The sequence below is a fragment of the Mobula birostris genome, chromosome 5, assembly GCF_030028105.1.
Source record: "Mobula birostris isolate sMobBir1 chromosome 5, sMobBir1.hap1, whole genome shotgun sequence".
Classification (NCBI taxonomy): domain Eukaryota; kingdom Metazoa; phylum Chordata; class Chondrichthyes; order Myliobatiformes; family Myliobatidae; genus Mobula; species Mobula birostris.
Genome location: NC_092374.1, coordinates 74,763,671 through 74,784,952, shown reverse-complemented (window position 1 = coordinate 74,784,952; position 21,282 = coordinate 74,763,671). Strand labels below are relative to the sequence as shown.

The 21,282-nt window shown below is 39.3% G+C and overlaps 1 protein-coding gene across 3 annotated transcripts in view; it reads right to left on the bottom strand.

Annotated features, from left to right (window-relative positions):
* Positions 1 to 21,282, bottom strand: part of jak2b (Janus kinase 2b) — a 279,703-nt gene that overhangs the window by 36,432 nt on the left and 221,989 nt on the right. For all 3 annotated transcript variants that reach the window (XM_072258216.1, XM_072258215.1, XM_072258214.1), the window contains 6 exons: positions 15,071 to 15,190; positions 8,623 to 8,780; positions 5,820 to 5,931; positions 4,407 to 4,593; positions 1,709 to 1,833; positions 617 to 751 (listed from right to left, as the gene is read on the bottom strand). In XM_072258216.1, coding sequence (XP_072114317.1) covers positions 617 to 751; positions 1,709 to 1,833; positions 4,407 to 4,593; positions 5,820 to 5,931; positions 8,623 to 8,780; positions 15,071 to 15,190 — 837 coding nt within the window. The remainder of the gene's footprint in view (positions 1 to 616; positions 752 to 1,708; positions 1,834 to 4,406; positions 4,594 to 5,819; positions 5,932 to 8,622; positions 8,781 to 15,070; positions 15,191 to 21,282) is intronic.

Sequence of the window (21,282 nt, the reverse complement as noted above, 5' to 3'; positions counted from 1 at the left end):
TGTGGCTTTGTTTTAAGTGCTTACTTGATAGCAAAAAGCAAAAGGCTTAGAAAGTAAAATTCTTACTCTAACACAGGTGAGTATTTACTAACTAGAAACGGTGGTCGTGGCAAGACATCACTGCTGTCGTATTGGGAGTTAGAAAGTTAACAAATTAAACATCAAATCCAATCACTGAAAGAATTGTATGAAGGCAGCCCATTATCTACACTAAGTGTCTGCACTGATTTTGTTCATTTACAGTTCATCAAAGGAACACAGCTGTGTACACTGGAAGAATTCCTCTGTTGATAATTATTAGGAACAAATACACAGTGTTACAGTACTATCGTAGTATTTGTGGTGTTCAAATTTGTTCTGTATTTCATTTAAATACACAATTTGTTACTCAGGTAAATGGTAGTTTGTCTTTTTTATATCTCCTTAAATATTCAAATGACAATTCAGCTAATTGGGTCAGCCACTTAATTGAATCAAAATGTACTGGTCTTGATGTGTCCCAATTTACCAGAATCCACTACAATAGTAAACATTTTCATCTCTGTAAAAAGTATATTTTTGCATTTTCTGAAAAGAAAATTCCAAAGTTTTGAACTTATTTAATATACAAACAAACCTCTGAGTAAGTTCTGTGTGCTTTTTCTAGAACTTTTAGGAGAACTTCCGTTTTGTGTTGCTGACCATAGTCTCCCATTTCCTCCCTCACTCCTTTGAAAATTTTGGTGAATGTCCCTTGTCCGAGGCTTTCACCCTGTGAATGAAATAACACATGAAATTTCTATAGGGATGTGTGTTTCACCAATCATACCAACTTTTGCTGAATATCAATAATATTTTAAGTTAGCTGTTTCTTACAAGAGCTTTTCCTCTTGCACCTCACAATTGGAGATGGCAGCAAGGCAAGCATTGGAACAAGCAGTAAACAAAACAATGAATTCTTTAATCAGGTTCTAAAAATGGAAATTGCAATTTTTGAAGTAGAATTGCATTCACAGTCATTTAATAGAGACTTAAACAGTTGTAGTGTGTCACAAGACATGACTGAAAGGAGATTGGGGCTGAGAGGACCAGCCATGATAGAATGGCGGAGCAGACTCGGTGGGCCAAATAGCCTCATTCTATTCTTCTATCTTATGGTCTTAGAAAGTCACACAGATGGTGCAGTAAGCCCCATAGGAAGAAACATAAATTATAATTGATATATTTTTCCTAGTAACTCGTGAGCAAATGTCATTGTGTGGCTCTAACAATTATTATTCAAAATAATATTTGTGCTAAACTCAAACTGATCAGGAGAAGGAATTGTGTCTACTAGGAATAAAATTCTGATCTGTCCATTCTATTTAGAAATAGCTCCAGTGGCAACATGTCTGATATCTGCATCTATTCCTTATGCCCATTCTGTGAGACAGAACGAAAATCTACTTCTTCAGAGTTGTCTCAGCCACAACAAACTCTCCATTAAACCTCCAATAAATATGTGCACAGAAGGACTTATTTTCTGTAATGTCCTATAGTAAAATTAGATCAGCGTACCTTTCCATCCATCCAATTAAACCAATCAGCAATAGATTAAGGATATGGATCTGTTGAAATTGTAGAATAAAATTGTGGAAGTGTTGAAGAGATGCAGTTTAACAAACACCTACATTTCACATTAGCTGCTCACAAACAACTATTCATGGGAAAATAAAACAGTATTCCTTACAAATGTCAGATCCTCTTTCTTGATTTTGTGAAATACCATCTGGGTGATGTTATGCCTTTGTAACACTGGAGATGTTGTGGGATCAGAAACACAGTTGCTTCTCATGACTAGAAGATTAGATTTATCTGTGGATGCACATAAATATTGATAAGTTAAAAACAAACCGATGAATAAACATCAATGGACACTGCAATACTATATTTCATGTTCAGTAACTAATTTTATATTTGTTATTCTTCATGCCAATTAAAGGTTTACCTGTACTCATTCAGCAAGACTGCCCAAGTAAGCATTAAAGGTTACCTATTACATATATTTAAAAACACAGTTACACAGGTGTTTGCACAAGAGGGCAATGAAGAGTTATGGGGAAAATGCATGTAGGTGGAGCAGAGTCCAGGTCTAGATCAGCCACGATCTTATGAGTGGTGGAGGAGACTCGATGAGCCAAATGGCTGACTCCAGCTCCTATTTCTTATGTTACGTTTCTTGCTCATTATTTCCATACCACAACTGAGGAAGAAACAGTGGCTGTTTACTTGGAGACTCCCCACCAATGCTTAGAGTCATCAAGAGAAACATTCCTGGGCGATTGTCCTCTAATCACAAGTGTTTTTATTAGAACACACCTTCCACCTACAAGTATCTCTAAACTCCAGATAGTGTCAATAACATTAGGGAGATAAAGGATTGGTGCGAAGTTGAGAAACTTTAATTATCCAATAGTGTCAATAAAAGATATTCAAGTTAGCATGAATAATGAGGAGTAAAAGATCTAGGGGTAAAAAAAAAACAAAAACATGCTTAAAATCTCTGCTGGTCAGCTGTAGAGTAGCTAATATTTTGAGGGAAGTTGATATAGGTAGTTGCTTGGACGTAAGACATAACAATAATGACTTGGAATTTCTAATACAATTGAATAGACACATTTGATGGCGAAACAAAAAAAATCACACCTTTTAAGACAAAGTTGAGGTGACTTTTTTCTCTCTCAGAGGACTCTGAGTCTTTAAAATTCTATTCTAAGGCTGCAGAGTTCTTTGAATATTTTCAAGCCAAAAGTGGACAAATACTTGTTAGGCAAGGAGGTGAAAGTAACTAGGGGTAGATTGAAATGTGCACTTGAAATTACAATCAGATCCGTATGAAATTAATAGAGCAGCAAAATTAACGGACTGAGTGGCTGTCTTCTTCCCTTAATTTGTATATTTGTTGATTCCTGGGATAAACCCGAATCAGAATCAAATTAGGATTACTATCACTGGCATACAGTATATCTCCATATTTGTTGTGTTTGCAGTAGTAGTATATTGCAATAGATAACAATAAAAATGGTGGATTACAATAAGAGTATATGCATACATATACACACACACATATATTATATATATAATATATGAAATAAGTAGTGAGGTAGTGTTATTAAAAACGCAAACACGAGGAAATCTGCAGATGTTCGAATTTCAAGCAACACACAGAAAAGTTGCTGGTGAACGCAGCAGGCCAGGCAGCATCTCTAGGAAGCGGTACAGTCGACGTTTCAGGCCGAGACCCTTCGTCAGGACTAACTGAAAGAAGAGCTAGTAAGAGATTTGAAAGTTACTTGAGTGAGGTAGTGTTCATAGGTTCAACGTCTACTCAGAAATCTGAAGGCAGAGGGGAAGAAGCTGTTTCTGAATTGTTGAATTTGTGCTTTCAAGCTCCTGTACCTCCTCTCTGATGGTAACAAGGAGAAGGAGGCACGTCCTGGGTGATGGGAGTCCTTAATGATGGATGTCATCTTTTTGAGGCATCTCTCCTTAAAGATGTCCTGGATGCTGGGAAAGCTAGTGCCCATGATGGAGCTGACAAGTTCACAAGTTTCTGCAGCTTCTTTCGATCCTGTGCAGTACCCCACCCCCCACACCAGACTGAGATGCAGCCAGTTAGAATGCTCTCCATGGTACATCTGTTGTAATTTCCAACTATACCAGACATGAAAATATGCTACATAGGAATCCATCCTGAAACCCAGGCTGAGTGTGCAGTAGGTGGGGAAGAGAATGGTGGGTTGCAGAGTTACTGGGATATTGCTTGACACGTAAAGGCAGAGGAGCATAAAATCATGCATCAGAGTTGAGGAGTTGAAGATTGTGGGAAGCAGCTGATTTGAGAGAGTTTATGCAGTGCAGGGTGAAGCCTGAAGGACGAGGTAAATTATTGGCCAGGGTGTTCTGGGAGCGCTCAGTTATGATCATGCTGTTACCAGTTGTTCTTGCTGCAAATTGTGACTGATCATTCTTTTGCTGCATAAAAGAAATTCCATGTATCCCCTTGAGTGACAGCATGGGGAAACTGGTAACTAAATGTAACTCTTTTAATCAGGCTCAACTTAATCAACTTGAGAGTTTGCCATTTTCTACACAATTCACCTGGGTGGTAAGGAGAAAGGAATGAAAAATGACGTGGGCAAATTTATATTTCCATTGGAGTGTTGAGGCGGCCTTCGTCCATCCACTCAGCTGGATTTGGGGCTAATTACTTCAACTCTACCTCATTTAAATCAAGCCTTACATCTCTCTGCATAAATCAAAAGAATATTTCTATGAACCAGGATGCTTGTACAGACCCAGTCAGTAAGAAAAATAAAGATAGAATTTGCAGCCATTATTTCTTCAGTCTGAAATGACAAATCATATGTGAATAATGAACATATTACCTTTTGGTTTTGGTGGACAGCATTTGATAAACTGGAAGATAACACCATCTGATCGAACTGTCTCCTTTTTGTAGCAGTTTAGTAAATCCTTAAGACTGCTGAAGCTCTTCTTAGCACCATTGAGATTGTACTCATTATTCTCATTTTTGGTAATTAAACAATGCCTCCATTCAGTCACACTGTCCTTCTAAATAGGAAGTAGATGACAATTAACTCAAAAGATTTGACCATTCTGTAAACTGTAATCTTTAAGAATTAATCTGAAGTTTGTAGCTTTGTCAAGTTTACATTTGAAAGAAGTAGGTTTAAAAAGATACACTACTCGAGCAGCCCTCTTTTGTTCTGCTTATTTATGGAACTCCTATTGCCTTACCTTCAGTGTAGCGGCAATTCTAACCAAACCAATTGCCACTGCCAGCAACCTCCACGGATTTATTATACTTCCATGATGTGCCCTCAGCACCACTTGTTCCAAAAGTCGAAGATACAATATGTATCTGATCATTTATTAGTAATTAGCTAACATACAATCTTGGAGTGATGAAAGTTAAGCATACTCAAGTGTAAGTTAACCATAACTGAGTAGTCAGCAAAAGATATGACATCCGTCAGTCCTCAGCTACATACTATTGAGAACAAAACATGAACGCATAATTAAACCCTACGCTTTTACCACTTCCCTACCCAAGTGACTGGTTACCATAATAAACACACAACACAGACTGCAATCAACATAGAGAACAGATGCATGGCTCCTACGTTCAATTTTAGCTTTCTAACAAGGAAATTTAGCATGGAGTTTTTTAGGATCACAAGGAGAAAACAGACAGAAGAAGGATAAGAAGTACAATGGAAGGATTAAGCAGGAAAGAACGGAGTCTTCTGGAAGCAACCATGGTGAGCAGATTATGGTCTGAACTGTGATTACACTAAACAATTTGAATTGAGCATACAGTGAAATTAAGTGATAATGTTACTTGATCTAGAGTGGGAGCAGAGAAAGACTCAAGGAAGAGGTAAGAAATCTGGAATGGTTACTCTGAAGCTTTGAAGAAGCACTAGTCACAATCCTGAAAAGAAGTAGAATTATGATTTGTCACAGGACCAGAACCCCAAATATTAAGTATGCCTAGACGAGACAATAATCTTTAGGTGATGCTAAGTGCTTAAAATAGAGTGCCCAAGTAGATAGTAAGACAGTAAGACAATGTTTGAATGTAGAAGGATGATCGGATAGACATTTAAGGGCATGAAGGAATCGTCCAAATCCCAAAGTTTAGAAGCAGAATGCAATATGAATATATAATACCACTGTACATTCACCAAGGATAAGTTTTCACCTCAATGTGTTAGGATCTGGCTGATGAACAAGTCATTTCAATTTTGGTTCTGATCTACACGTAAATGACTTACCTCCACAGCCACAGTGAGAAAGTATTTATTGAACTCTTTAGGACTACAACGAAGAATGTAAAACCCTTTCTGATTCCCAGCCTTCTTGAGTTTATTCACAGCAAAGTCCAACCTGTGGCAGAAAAAAGTGACATTCAAATTATTTTTGACAATTGTACCATGAAGATTGGCATCTCATAATGGCAGATCTCTACACTGAGGCTTAAATTTTGTGAGCTCAAGGGAACTGGTGAGAAACTATTTAGTTCTGTCCCATGTAAATAGTAGTTCCTTTCACTTCAGCTGATTTGGGAATCTATGCCAGCCAGGTAAGCACACAGAAAAACCATAGAAACCATGGAAAATCACATTTCCAGCTGTGTGTGATTAGTGGACTGTGTACTTTTTCCTGCCATATTTCTTCAGAAATTGTAGCCAGTTGTTTGCAAAGCTCCAAACTGAGCTTAGAAGTACAAAATCAGTCAGGAGAGATGGCATCTTTTGCAAATAGAGCACACAGTTCCGTGGTCAGCATCAAAACTATTATTGAATTACAACTTCAAGGCATCCCTCAAATATTAAACAAGGCAAAATATTAAAAAAACACCGAATCGTAACATGCATGCTTCAAATTGAAAAATACACTAATTAGAACGGATTAACACACAACTAAATCTCATTACATGCTGAACAATTTTAGGAAGTTGCCCAAATATAGTCCTTTTAAAGGGATAATAATCCTATTGACATATATATTATATGTAGTGGTCTACCCCGTATGGCAGCAAGACAATGTATTTGAAGACTCTGTTCTCCTTGTAATAGAATCAGTGGTCTCTTCTCATGTTTCCTTTATGATCACAGCACCCATTCACCAGTGTCAGAGCCACAGCATGGTTTAGAATTCTTCACATTTATAATTAGCAGAGGCAAGTATGACTGGAATTGCCCAACACGCACATGAGAATTTACATTAGAATCAACATGGCTACATCAGACTGAGAACTTTGCATTGCTGGAGAATACTAGCAATGTCTTCATGGAACTTGTTGGTACTTGTTAAATAATCCAGTGAAATTTCAGTTTTACAACATCTTGAGTTTATACTTGGTCTACTGCGAATCACTGTTTTCAGAAACTTCAGGATATTGGTCAGCATTTTAGGGGTATTTTTTATACATCTTTAACCTATTTTTATTACACAACCTGCTGCCCACACCATTTCCCATTTCATTTCCATCCTCTCCCACCCCCTTGGTCTGGTCGTGCAAAATATATTACTGGAAAAATCAAAATTCTGATCCTTGAGTTCAAATCAGTCCAGGGCCTCTCCCTTCAGCTTCTAGCTCAATAACCAATCTTTTTTCACCATGTGTTTGGCTCCATACCTTAAAGTCCCCATATTTCACCTTGTATTGAACTTGCAAAGGTCTCTGGAATATTTTACGATGTTCACGACAGTTTACAAATGGACCAGTTAGCTCACTTCACCCTTCCTGACTTAGCTTCTAGCTGGGTGAATCGAGACTTGGATGGTCTTGGAAAGGGAGGATGAAATGGAAAGAAGAGTTCTTTCTCTGTACTGAGGTCATATGCAGACTGGAAGAGGAGCTGTCAGAGGTCACAGAGATACACCTAGTAATTTGATGGTCTGGCAGATTGATAGGTGGTGAGGTATCTTGATTGTTTTGCTTTGGAGATTAGTGGATCATATGAAGGTCATGAACCTTGGGCAGGGTAGTGGGCATTCTAATGGCAGTGATAGAGATGGCAGGGCAATTATCTCAAACAAGTGCCAAATCAGTATGTAACTTCCTGAATTAACTTCCACGTGCTTGGTTGGGAGAAACCCAAGTAAGGCCTTGCACATCATACTGAAGTAGGCAGTAAGAGGCATCTGCCCACTGAAATTGTAGAATTGCTATTGAACTCATCTTGTACGTCAGAGACTCAATAGGTTAAGGTGTCAAATGTAGACATGACATCTGGCCACAAATGGTGAACTTCAGACATATAAGGGAATACTTATTACCATAAATATTCTACTTTTGATTGACATTGAATCTTATGGCGCTACATAACACAATTTCTCGCAAAAGAGTTTTCAATTAGTAAGAAATTATGCATTAAGATCAACATATAATCAGACTAGGGAAAATAAATCAGTGGAAATCCTATCCTCTGAGGAAACTAAAATCAAATTGGGTGCTTGATCTCATTACAATTAATCAATTTTTAACAATATTGCAGAAAATAATGACACACAAAAACACCAAACTAAAGTGCGACCAAATAGCTTTCATTAAAGGGACAAGGTGGGAACACAACATATATCCAACAACAGCTTTCTAAACTAACTTATCCTTCTTATTGGAAAAAATTGCACTCATTACAGTGCTGAATATGTTTATTATGACACAGTGTCTCCAGGAATTAATTGCAACATGGTCAAAGATTTAGAACCAGATCAAGAAAGTGTGAGATAATGAACATCATTCACTCCCAAAAGTCTCCAAACTGTAATTCATGCTTTATCAATAGATAGAGCCATATCTGGGACTCATTTTTGTTAACCAAAATTATTAAAGAAATAGGGAAAGGTATTTTAACATTTCACTCTTTATTATGCTTGGATATCTTCCTTTTCAGCCTTGGATTAAAACATACAGAGTTAGATCAGCCATGATCTCAGTGGAAGTTGGAAAAGGCTTAGGTAGTTAACTGGCCAACTGCTTTTCTTCTTAAATAATTTTACAGGTTATATTTTACAGTTTGGTTACAGCTTTAGCCTGCTCTGATTTCCAAAAGACAGTTCAGTACTCACGAGATGGGCCCATGACAATGGCTCTGAATGTTTTCCAACAAGCTTGGCGGTGCAACCTCTTTACAGAGATAATGGTGGGCATCTGCAGTTAATCTGTAGTATCCATCAATTAGTGACACAAATGAAAAGCCTTCCTTTAGGGATGGAAATTCGACCTCCTATTTCAAAAACAATGGCAGCCCAGGTAAACAAATATATAAACATGCAACATAAGATAAAACGATTTTATAGTTGCTTTTTTTTACATAGGTAATACAGTATATTATCACAAATAACAAAAGGTTAGGCAGGATTTGTGGAGATAAATTGGGTCAGTGTTATCACCTTGATGACCTTGTGTTGAAATGAAATGTTACCAACCTGAAATATAAACCCTATTTTGCGTTGTCCACAGATGCTGCATCAAATGCCTAACATTTTCATTATTTTGTATTTTTACCTCATTGTCAGTCCAGTTTAAGATTACGGTAGAGTAATTCATTGCAATTTTCACATAACTACTTTGCAGGTTCATTTAACTAAAGATGTTTACAAACAGACAAATTAGCAAACCAATATCAGGGTGGCACAGTAGTGTAGTGGCTAGCACAACGTTTTATAGTACAGGCAACCCAGGTTCAATTCTCACCACTGCCTGCAGGGAGTTGGTAAGTCCTCCACAGGACTGCATGCGTTTCCTCCAGGTGCTCCGATTTCCTCCCACAGTCCAAAGGTGTGCTGGTTGGTAGGTTAATTGGTCATTGTAAATTGTCCCATGATTAGGCTAATGTTAAATTAGGGGATTGCTGGGCAGTGTACCTTGAAGGGCTATAATAATAAAACAAAACAAGACATTTCATTACCAAGGAAGATTTCCTCTGGATTACTTATTTTGTTCAATAGGAGCTGTATCTGTATCAGGGGTCATTCCAAAGCATCTGGGACTGCTTTGTTTCTCCTCAGGTTTTTCCATTTTAAATCAGGGAATTCAGTAAAGCCTATAAAGTGATGACTTTTTTATGGTACAGTTACTTATGCTGAGATTCCTGTTCATTTCTGTTACCTTCCATCACAACTTCTAGTGACATCCAACACCATCGAAGTCAACTATTCCACCAGTAAATACTATCTTCTTGACTTGGATATTGCCAATCAATAATATTAAGCAACCTAACGCATAAGCTTTCATAGCTTTCTGCAAGTTGAATTAGTTGAGGTCAGTGTATGAATCTTAGAACATAAAATAATGGTGTTATAAATGTTTAAGGACCTTTTGAACCTTCGTAACTATTGAATAAGATAATAACTGGACAGTCACATCAACACTACTCTCCTGCCATAACCCATACCTTTATTTCTTTAATGCATCAGAATATTTCAATATCAGGCTCAAATTTACTCAAGAACAAGCATCCATTTAGGAGAGTGAACCCATGAAAGCATCTGGCCTAGATGGAGTACCTGAACGCGTACCAAAGACCTGTGCTGATCAACTGGCTGGACTTGTTCACTGATAATCTTTAACTTCTTTCTTCAGTAGTCTGAGGTCCCCATATTCTTCTTACAGACACTAGAACGTGGTGTCTAGAACATAGTAACCTGCCTCAATTACTATTGTCCAGTAGCATTAACATCCACTGTAATGAAGTGCTTTGAGAGGTTGATGATGAAGCATCATCTTCTCCTGCTTGAGGAGCGACTTGGATCTGCTCCAATTTGCCTATTATCACAACAGGACAACACCAGATGCAATTTCATTGGTTCTTCACAACCATGGAATATATGGACATGGAAGATACATACATCAGGATGCTCTTCAGTGACTGTAGTTCAGCATTCAATACTGTCATCCCCTCAAAACTCTACTTTCTTAGATGTTTGCGAAGGTTCAGCATGCCATCTAAAATTATCATAAATGAGCAGTGGGGAGTATTTTGATAGGCAGCATCACAGCCTGGTATGGAAACATCAATGCTCTTAAATGGAAAAGCCTAAAAAATGTAGTGGATCCAGCCCAGTCCATCACAGGTAAAGCGCTCCCCACCATTGAACACATCAGCATGGAATGCTATTGCTGGAAAACAGCATCCGTCATCAAGGACCTCCACCATCCAGGCCATGCTCTTTTCTCACTGCTGCCATCAGGGAGAGAAGGTACAGGAGCCTCAGGTCCCACACCACCAAGTTTAGGAACAGTTATTCAATACTGTTTCAGCCATTAGGCTCCTGAAATCAGAAGGGATAACTTCACTCACCCCAACACTGAACTGTTCCCACAAACTAAGGACTCACTTTCAAGCGCTCTTTGTCTCATGTTCTCGATATTTATTACTTATTATTAGTAATTATTCATTTTGTTTTTTATTATTATTTTTGATTTATCTTTGTATTTCTGTGAATGCCCTCAAGAAAATGAACCTCAGGGTTCTAAATGGTGTCATATATGTACTTTGATAATAAATTTACTTTGAAATTCTATAGATGTACATTGGAGAGCATTCTGACAGGCTGCATCATTGTCTGGTATGGGGGGTGGGGGGCTACTGCACAGGACCAAAAGAAGCTGCAGAGTGTCATAAATTTAGTTGGCTCCATCTTGGATACTAGCCTACAAAGTACCCAGAACATTTTCAAGGAGAGGTGTCTCAGAAGGGCAGCATTATTAAGGACTTCCAGCACCCAGGGCATGCCCTTTTCTCATTGTTACCATCAGGTAGAAGGGACAGAAGCCTGAAGACACCCACTCAGCAATTCAGGAACAGCTTCTTCCCCTCTGCCATCCAATTCCTGAATTGAAAATGAACCCATGAACACTACTTCACTTTTTAAATATCATCATCATCAGGTGCCATGCCCAGTTTGAGCTTTGACTGCCATGGCCCACACACTCCTTTCGGGTCAAGTGGATCAATTCATTGGTATTCATTTCTAGTTCTCTGGCTGCTGTCTCCATCATCATTTGTCTGTCTTCCTCTTGCTTTCTTCCCTTCAATCTTTCCCATAATTACCATGCATTCACTCCTCTTTCCTAATCATATGTCCAATGAAGTTACGTTGCCTTTTCATGATCTCATACATTATTTCTGTTTTTGTGTTTGCTCTGTTCATGACATCCTCGTTAGATATTTGTTTCATCTATGATATTCTTTGCATCCTCCTCAAAAAACCACATCTCTGCTGCTACAATTCGTCTCCTCATGTTACTAGATATTGTCCAACATTCTGAGCCATATAACATAACTGGATAAACGTAACATTTCAGTACTCTGAGGTGGGTTGTCACACCTAGTTTAGTATTGGTCAGTATACTCTTCATTCTTGTAAAGGTATCTTTTGCCATCCCTATTCTTCTTTTGATGTCCATATCCGTTCTATACTTGTTTTATGTCTTTCCCGTTTATTCTCAGCCTGCAGATAGGATTCTCCTTCTTTTTGGATATCACCATACATTTTGTCTTTTTGCAATTGATAGATAGACCCATTTTTGCACTTTTTTCAACAATTATATCAATTAAGTTTTGTAGTTCTTCCTCTGTACTTGCAATTAATACAATGTCCTCTGCATATCTGAAATTATTGACGTTTTCACCGTTTTAAATATATATTATTGATTGATTTTTAAATTTTATTCTATATTATGTATTGCATTGAACTGCTGCTGCTAAGTTAACAAATTTCACGACACATGCTGGTGATAGTAAACCTGATTCTGATATATAAATATAGCCCACCACTACATGTTACTTGTCTACTGCAATACGTAATTTATCCACAAATGTTGGGCTTCCTCTTTGAACCTTTTCACTTATTTCAATAATTCACATTAATTACCAAACTTATATTGATGGGAAAGCATTACTGACAGACATATATTTGGCATTTTATCATGGAAATATTTTGTTTTGCATTACTTACGTCATGGACTTTAGTGTCATTGAAGTAAAATTATTTTGACATTTTGCCCTTTCCCATGGCAGCTAGTGAGAAAGATGATACAGCATCACTGGTTTTCAAAGGCCACTCAACTGCAGAGCCCAGCAGCTTAAGGTCAGAAAAGGCTCTTCAGATTGCTGGCTATCTGGGCCAGACTTTCCTAAGAAGAGTATAGCAGGTGCAGGCTGGAAGGCTCACTTGTTCTAGCACTCAGAGTGAACCTGGATAAATTGCTGGTCATTGGAAGATCTGGCCAACCTCTTCATGCTTATAGAGTCATGATTATTCTCAGTGTTGGCCTTTTAAAGGTGTTGCTCAGAGGATCACAGATTATAGGTGCTATGATTTTACAACCTTTTCTCTAAAATCACATCATATCTTACACAAATATTTAGGCTATTTAACCCATCTGGTCTTTTCTGACATTTACGCTCCTCATTCTTCCTCAGGAACTTGTCCAACTAGTCAGTAAGCACATGTATGACATTCAGCACAATTATTTTCACTCCTATCATGAGAAAATTTACTCGCTTTTTCTGGTTTCACTAAAATCAATTCCCAAAACATGGAGAAAATTCTAAAACATATGAGTAATTCATCCCCGGTTGGCGGAGCTCCAGTTGTATTAGGGCTGTGTGCTCTCCTTCTAAATTCACTTCTTTAAAATTAAAGGAATGAATTAACTTATCACAGACTGGAGATGTACTTCTTGATGCTGCGATCTGTAAACCTTAGCATTCTACCACATAATTAACAGGAATTTTTTTATGATCAATTGAACAGATTTTGTCGACCATTAACTTTTCTCTGAGAGAAAACAGTTGATTGCGTTTGTTTATTTTTTTTAAGAGTATGTGGTCTGCACTAAGGCCACACTTTGGCTCCCACTGGCATAGCAGTGCAACAGCCTATTCAGAACAAGCTGAGCACAAACCTGATTTATTTCTCAATACCTGTATAGTTCACACACACACACACTAACTGCTTTTACCTTTTCTCTGCAGATCTTAGTTAGAAATTTTAAGAAATACTCGCATTAAATTTCAAAGTTCAAAGCATATTTATTATCGAAGTATGTATCCCTGTACTGTGCAACCTTCCTTGAGATTCGTCATCTTGCAGGCAGCCACAAAACAATTGAACACAATAGAACTCATTAAAAAACCCCACCAAACTTCAAATGTGCAAAAAAAAAACAAATTGTGCAAACAACAAATAACACATAGGGACATGAACAGCAAAGTCCCCGAAAGTGAGTCCACAACTACTGAGCCAGTTCAGCGTGACAGCCAGTCCAGCAGCACGATTACCACAGGCCACAGTCACGGAGCCACTTCAGACCTGAGGCGAGTAAAGCCTCTTAGAGTAGTTTGCTGAACCCCAGTTTTTCCTTCGCCCTTGGCCTTGACGACTTGGATCATTTTAATCTGGCTCAGTGCTAACATCAGCTAAACATTGTTTCTCGGGCCTGGGTTCTGTTGCTTCGATTCAGCCTGAAGTTATAATCTGGCCCCAAAGTTTGCTCCAGCAATGGCCGTACCTGCATTCTTGACAGTCCAGTTTGCAGAATCCATTGGATACCGCAAAAATACCAGGTCATATAGACGTTTCAGAAGCACAACTTCCAAAGGGAAATTACAAACAGTGGATGGCAGGGATCGTCATTCAGAAATAGTGTAATTAATAGAATAGTTAGTTTTGTCTGCTGTCTGCAAAATATCACCATGTCTCACCAGTGCCACCGTGCAGCTGGAGCTCGCATTTCACAAATCAGCCCACTATACTTAATTGCAATTTTTCAGTATATTCCTCATTCATCCTCTACTCATTCTGGAAATCTCCACTAATTAGAATCATTCACTTAGAAATAAGCTCAATTTTATTACCCTTTATTCACTTATTCATCCTGCTGGTTTTACGATGGACATGGCAGTGTAATCTTAAACATTCTGTTTAATTTTGTGAGCATAAACAAGTCAGCATCATTCACCTAATGAAAAGCTAGCTTTTCATTACGATATTATCATAGCAGTTTCAGTATTCTCTACCTTTTAGTACTGTTTTAGAATTGTTAGAATTTTCTTCTACATTAGAGCCATATAGCTTGGAAGAAACAGAACCATTGGCCCACTGCACCATACCTAACTACCTATCTACTGTATCTAATGCAGCGTGCTCAGCAGTTAAATAGTAAAGTCCAATTCTTCTCTAGGGATGTCGATTTGCCATTTTGGCATCAATTCTGAAAACCTCCTCCTGCAACTGGTGATTTGTGATAACATTTTATCTGGAAAAACTAGTTTTACTCAAGTCTAAGTTTCATCTTTCATTTTCCAGTTGTCAGACACAAACCAAACAACTTTAACAGATTAACTCCAAATCCTTACTGGCAATATTCTTCATTATTGTGAAAATGATCCTTGGTCACAATATAGTGCAGGGTTTATTTAGCACAAATCATTTTCAACATTAATCAGAAGGCCTATGAGTTGTCTAAGTATTAACTGCACAGCTTCAAATATCACATTGTTCTTACCAAAGTCTTGCTGTCCTGTTTGTTTATGGTGACAATTCTGCCCTCAGAGGAGCCGTCTTTACTTGCTTCTTTGATGCTGACATTGATGATTTCAGGGAAATCACAATAAGATTGCAGATCCTGTTAACAGACAAGAATATTATGATGACAATATTTTGCTAAGTGAGTTTGCTAAAATATTAATTAATTAATTTCATTCTTGTGCAGTACCAATATGACATAAAACTTGTACCTTTGCTTAAAAAAAAAACTCAACAGGCATGCCAACACTTGCAGACAGAGAAACAGAAGTAACATTTTTGGTCAAGTCCTTCATCAATTCTGCCGATGGGCCTTCAACCTGAATCGTTCACACTGTTTCTCTTTTCACAGATATTGCTTAATTTGCTGAAGGTTCGTAAAACTTTCTGTTTTATTTCAAGGCTTTGGGAATATCACTGAGTGTATTACTATTTGACATAATCTTGAATTTGAAAGGGGTTTAGAAATTTTATTACATTCTTATTACCATAAAAGATACAAGCAGAATTTGGTCATTTGGCCCATTGAATTTGCTCTAATAGTCCTAATGTCTACACACTTCATTTTATATTGCTAAATTCATCTGTAGCAATTCAAGTTACATAAAAAATGTTGGTTTTCTTGGCTCTTTTATAGCTACTTCAGTATGATATAGAACATAGAACATAGAAAACCTACAGCACAATACAGGCCCTTCGGCCCACAAAGTTGTGCCAACTATGTCCCTACCTTAGAAATGATTAGGATTACCCATAGCCCTCTATTTTTTCTAAGCTCCATGTACATGATATCTCCACTCACATGTAAAAAGAGAAAATGTGTTTTCATTTGACCATTTTTCTCTGTCCGCTTTTATTTCCCTACTTGTTCCTTTGTTAACTTTCCCTGTTTTATCATCTCTTCTCTCTTATTATTGCCTGCCTACTTCTCTGCAGCTATTCCCATTCATAAGCCTTGAATCATGGTTAGGATAACCATCTGGGCAACAGAGGTTCACGGATTCAGGACCCGCTCCAGAGGCTTATTAAGAGACTAGGATTCTTTCTGGCATCCTAGATAGAAATTTCAGTGTAGTATTGAGTGCATTTTTATTTCGCAAATGCCTTCAATACCATACAGGCCTCATTGCTGGGGAAAAGCTCCGTTCAATGCAAATTGGCTCTTCCATTGTATCCTGGATAATGGACTACCTGACAGGCAGACCACAGTATGTGCGGCTTCAGAGCTGTGTCAGACATGGCTATAAGCAGCAATGGGGCTCCACAAGGAACTGTATTGGCTCCCTTCCTGTTTACCCTGTACACCTTGGACTTTGGATACAACGTTGAGTCATACCATCTGTAGAAGTTCTCTGACGACTCTGTAATAGTTGGATGTATAAAGGGAGGATGGGAGGATGAATACAGGGTTCTGGTGGAGAACTTTGTCTAATACTGCAAGGTGAATCATCTGCAGCTCAACATCAATAAAACAAAGGAGATGGTGATGGACTTTAGGAAGACTTGCATTGCTCCCTGTTACTATTGTTAGTGAGGACATGAATGTGGTGAGGACCTACAAGTACCTGGGGGTGCACCTGAATGACAACTTGAGTGGAGCACCAAGACAGAGGCTGTTTACAAGAAGGGCGAGAGTTGCCTCTACCTCCTGAGAAGACAAAGGTCCTTTGGAAAATGCAGGCCTCTCCTTCATATTTTCTACCAGTCTGTATTTGCTAGTACAATCTTCTATGTGGTGGCGTGCTGGGGCAATGGCATCAACAGAGGTGATGCCAACAGGCTCAATAAATTGAATAGAATTTGTTATAGAAGTTAAACTGGACAAAGGTGGTAGAACAAAGGACCCTACAGAAAATCCTGGAAATTCTAGACAATGTTTCTCACCCTCTGCTTGCCACCTTGGCTGAACAGAGGAGCACTTTTAGTAATAGACTAAGACAACTGCGCTGCTCCAAAGAGCGTGATATGAGGCCATTCTTTCCCTCGGTCATTAGGCTCTGTAATGAGTCCACCTATAGCTGGGGAAGTGATGACACCCCTCCCCACCTTAGACTGTTTGTGGTAACTCATTTTTTATTCTTTCTATTTCTCTTCTAATATTTATATCTGTGCACTTGTAATGCTACTGTAACACTGTGATTTCGTTTGGGGTCAATAAAGTATCTATCTATCTACTGTCAAAAATACAATATCTTTTATACAAGCTGCAAGAGGATGCATGGCTCTGTAGAAAGTGTTAGGGGAAACTGTTAATCCATTATTTTCTCCAATACTTTCTCCTCCATTGAACTTAATCTTTTCCAAATGTTTCTCTTAATTCTTTCATTGTCTGCAACACCCTCGGCTCCAAAGCCTAAAGTAATTGCATGTTTCTGAGACATGCTCCCTCCATTTTTCCTTTACTCTCTGTAATCATCAGTACCTCATTCCTTGTAGTCTTAATCACTTAAAGGGCAAGGACCCTGCTCTGCCCCTATCCACCGCCTCTATCCACCACCCCCCCCACCTCTCTTAACCTTTTTATTTCCTTTCCCATTGAATCCTGAAAATTACTTTCTCCAAAATCACTCACAGTAATTGTTTTCTATCTCTCAATCACTTTCCATAATACCTACTGTAACTGTTAATTATCCAAACAAATTCCACATCAAATCTTTTTTTTTGATGCACTGTTTCCCATTATTACCAATTGGATCCTGTGTAAAAAATCCTGAAACTGTTCAACATGATGTGAGCAAAAATATTATGATGGCTTATATTCAGGAATAGACTGGGGAGGCAAAGGTGCACCATAGTTAGTTCTAAACACAAGGAACTCTACAGATCCTGGAGCAACTGATCCCACAATATGCTCAGCAGGTCAGGCAGCATCTATGGAGGGGAATAAACAGCTGATGTTTCTGGATAAAACCCTTCATCAGGAATGTAAAGGAAAGAGCCAGAAGCCAAAATAAGGAGAGGGGAGGGGAAGAAGTAAGTTGGCAGACCAGGTGAGGGGGCATGTGGTGAGAGTGGGGAGGTTAAAAGCTGTGAGGGGATAAGTGGTAGAGTAAAGGACTGAAGAAAAAGAAATCTAATATGACAGTGCACCATAGAAGAAAGAGATGCAGAGGGAGATGAATGGGTGAAAAGAGAGGGTGAGGGTAATCAGAATGGCAGATGAATAAAGGCGGGGACAGGGGCTGAATGAAATTAGGAGATCGATGCTCATGCCATCAGGTTGGAGGCCACCTAGATGGAATATGATGTGTTCCTTCCTCTATGTTAGACAGACCCAATGCAAATTGGGGGACAACTTTGTTGACAACCTTCACTCTGTTCGTTGAAAAAGGCAGGATCTCCTAGTGGTCCTGGTGCTTATACATTTCAATTCAACTTCCAATTCCCGTTCTGACATGTCTGCCCATGATTTCCTCTATTGCTATGATGAGGCCAAACTCAGATTAGAGGAGCAACACCTCATATTCTATTTGAGTAGCCTCCAACCAGATGGCATGAACTTCAATTTCTCCAACTGCTGGTAATGACCCCCCCTCCCCCACACACTGTTCTCTTTTTTCATTCCACATTCTGGTTACCCTCTCATCTTATCATCTCCCTCTAGTTCCCCTCCTTCTTCCTTCATGGTCCACTGTCCTCTCCTATTAGATTCCTTCTTCAGCCGATTACCTCTTCCACTTATCCCCTCCAAGCTTCTGATTTCATTTCCCTTTCCCCTATCAATCTTCACCTAGTCTCACCTACCAACTGCCAGTTTGTACTCCTTTCTCTTGCCCCCTCATCTTCTTATTCTGACTTCTGTTACCTTCCTTTACAGTACTGATGAAGAGTCTCACCCCGAAACGTTGACTGTTTATTCTCCTCCATTGATGCTGCCTGACCTGCTGTTTCAGTTACCCAGGTTCAATCGTGACCTCTGAAACTTTCTGTGCAGGGCTTTCAAGCTCTCCTTGCAGTCTTTACTTCACACGTTCTAGTTTCATCCCAGATTCCAAAGATATACTGGCTGGCAGATTCCCTGACCACTGTATACTTCCCCTAGTGTAGTTGGGTGGTAGGGCAACTGCGGAGAGTTGATGAGCATGAAAAAGAGAAGAGGTTATGGGGAAATAAGTGGGTTGACGGGATTGCTCTGAAAGCCCAAATGGACATCTCCTATGACATTTGAATTTTGCACTGATGGGACAATGCAGAGTTTTTAGTGCTGTGACAATACTTTGCATCAAAGATAATGGCATCACCCTTAAAGGCACATTCAGCACAGCAGCCCAATAGCCTTAGCAGCATGGAATAACAGCCATGGAGGAAAAAGGAAGAAAGGAGCTCCAAAATTTACACTGTGAGAATACCCATCCATAGAGTAACTCCACAGAACATTTCACAAACTTGCATTATAGCTCAAAGTGAACTCTAGATCAAGATAAACAATGCTTTTTCATGCTTACATTTAAACTGCATGCAAGTACAAATTGTTAATCACCTCAGCTGTAACTCTATTCACTCCAACCCAGAGAGGTAATGTTTCAAAAGACATGATAAAAGATTACTCAATATCTTGGTTAAGTACATGGAAGGGTAGGGCTTAAGTTGATATGCGCTAAACACAGGAAACTGGAGTCAGCTGGGTGAGCACCACGGTGAGCATGGGGTAGTTGGGACAAAGGGCCTATATTTGTACAGAATTGCTGTACGAGTCTAATGTGCTTCATTTCCTCCTTTTAAACAAAGTTAGGGGATGGTCACCTGCATGGCAAAGAGGACTTCACAAAGACAGCACTTACATCCTGCAATGAAAAAGCACTGAGCCCTCAAACATCCCTGGAGCAACAGATACATTAATCAACAGTGTTCCTTTCGGTCTGACCACCAGTGGATACCCTCATTACCACTTATGCTCTTGCAATGCCATAAGGATCTTCTGACTACAGCTTACAAGTACAACTGCATTCTGTTTGTCTTTGTAGGGATGGAGATGGGCAGGATAAGTGGGAGGGGACACCAGAGGAAGAGGAGGGCGATGATGATAAACACAGAGGACAATTTGCATACCGTCTTGGAGAGAGATGTTGTGATGGATGAACAGATTAAATTAAGTGATGCAGATGACATGGAACTGTACCTGGTGCCAGAAAGAATCAGGTGTAGGGAATCTCCGGATGGGAGAGTCTGCACATCCATACTGTCCTGGAGGATATGAATGAGGACCTCAATGGAAAGGCTGCTATGACAGATAGTTGGCATGATGACTGGCTGTTTGCACAGGGGATTATGAAGAATGCTGAGGGATCTGTCTCCCTGCTCTGTTAGGAGCTTGTGTGGAGCTGGAGACCAAGAATCCTGCTGGGGAGCAGTGACATTGCTTCATGCAGCACCCACTGGTGCAGGTGACTGCTGCTGTGGAGACACAGTGAATTTTGGTCCAGTTTCATCCAAATCCAGAGAGAAATCTGTGGAGGGAAACGGGCAGTCGACATTTTGGGTTGAGATCCTTATCTGTCCATTTTCTTCCATTGATATTACTTGACCTGCTGAGTTCCCCTAACTGCTCCAGATTCGAGCATCTGTAGTCTCATGTCTCCAATCAGAAATGTGCTTTCAGCAACAAGGGAGTAGTGATTAGTTCTAAAGGACCAGTGATACAACACCAGGAGGCAATTTGTTATTTTCACTGAGCAGAGAGGTGCTGGGGGAACAAGTTACTGATTTCAATGTACATAACAATACTTTTCTTTTGTTCCAGATTCCAACATCTGCAGTCTCTTGCATCTCTAGCCAAAATGTGTTCAACAACATGAGAGTAAACAGTCTGCGGCTCTCTCGGAATAAAGGACTGTGGCAGCTCAGCGATAAGCTGTTCAACTGCACGTCAGCAGCGCTCTCCTGAATTGACAGAGGCAAGTCAGCTGTGAGGAGATCATTCTCCATAAGTAGCAAAGACACACCACCTCATTCACAAATGCCTACATTGTCACCAGATTCCTGCAAAGAAAGCTGAGTGAAGGCAAGAGACCTTGTAACTCAACATCTGTCAGCTGGCACAATTTTGGGCTTGGAAGTTGAAACAATAGTGGACACAGCTGCATTGTTACTGCTAAGGTCCCCACTGAATGAGTTTTTCAGCAGCACAGTGCCGTGAAGTGCATTCCCTATTAGGTTCAACACACAATATGGACTTCATGAGGTGTTTTTAGT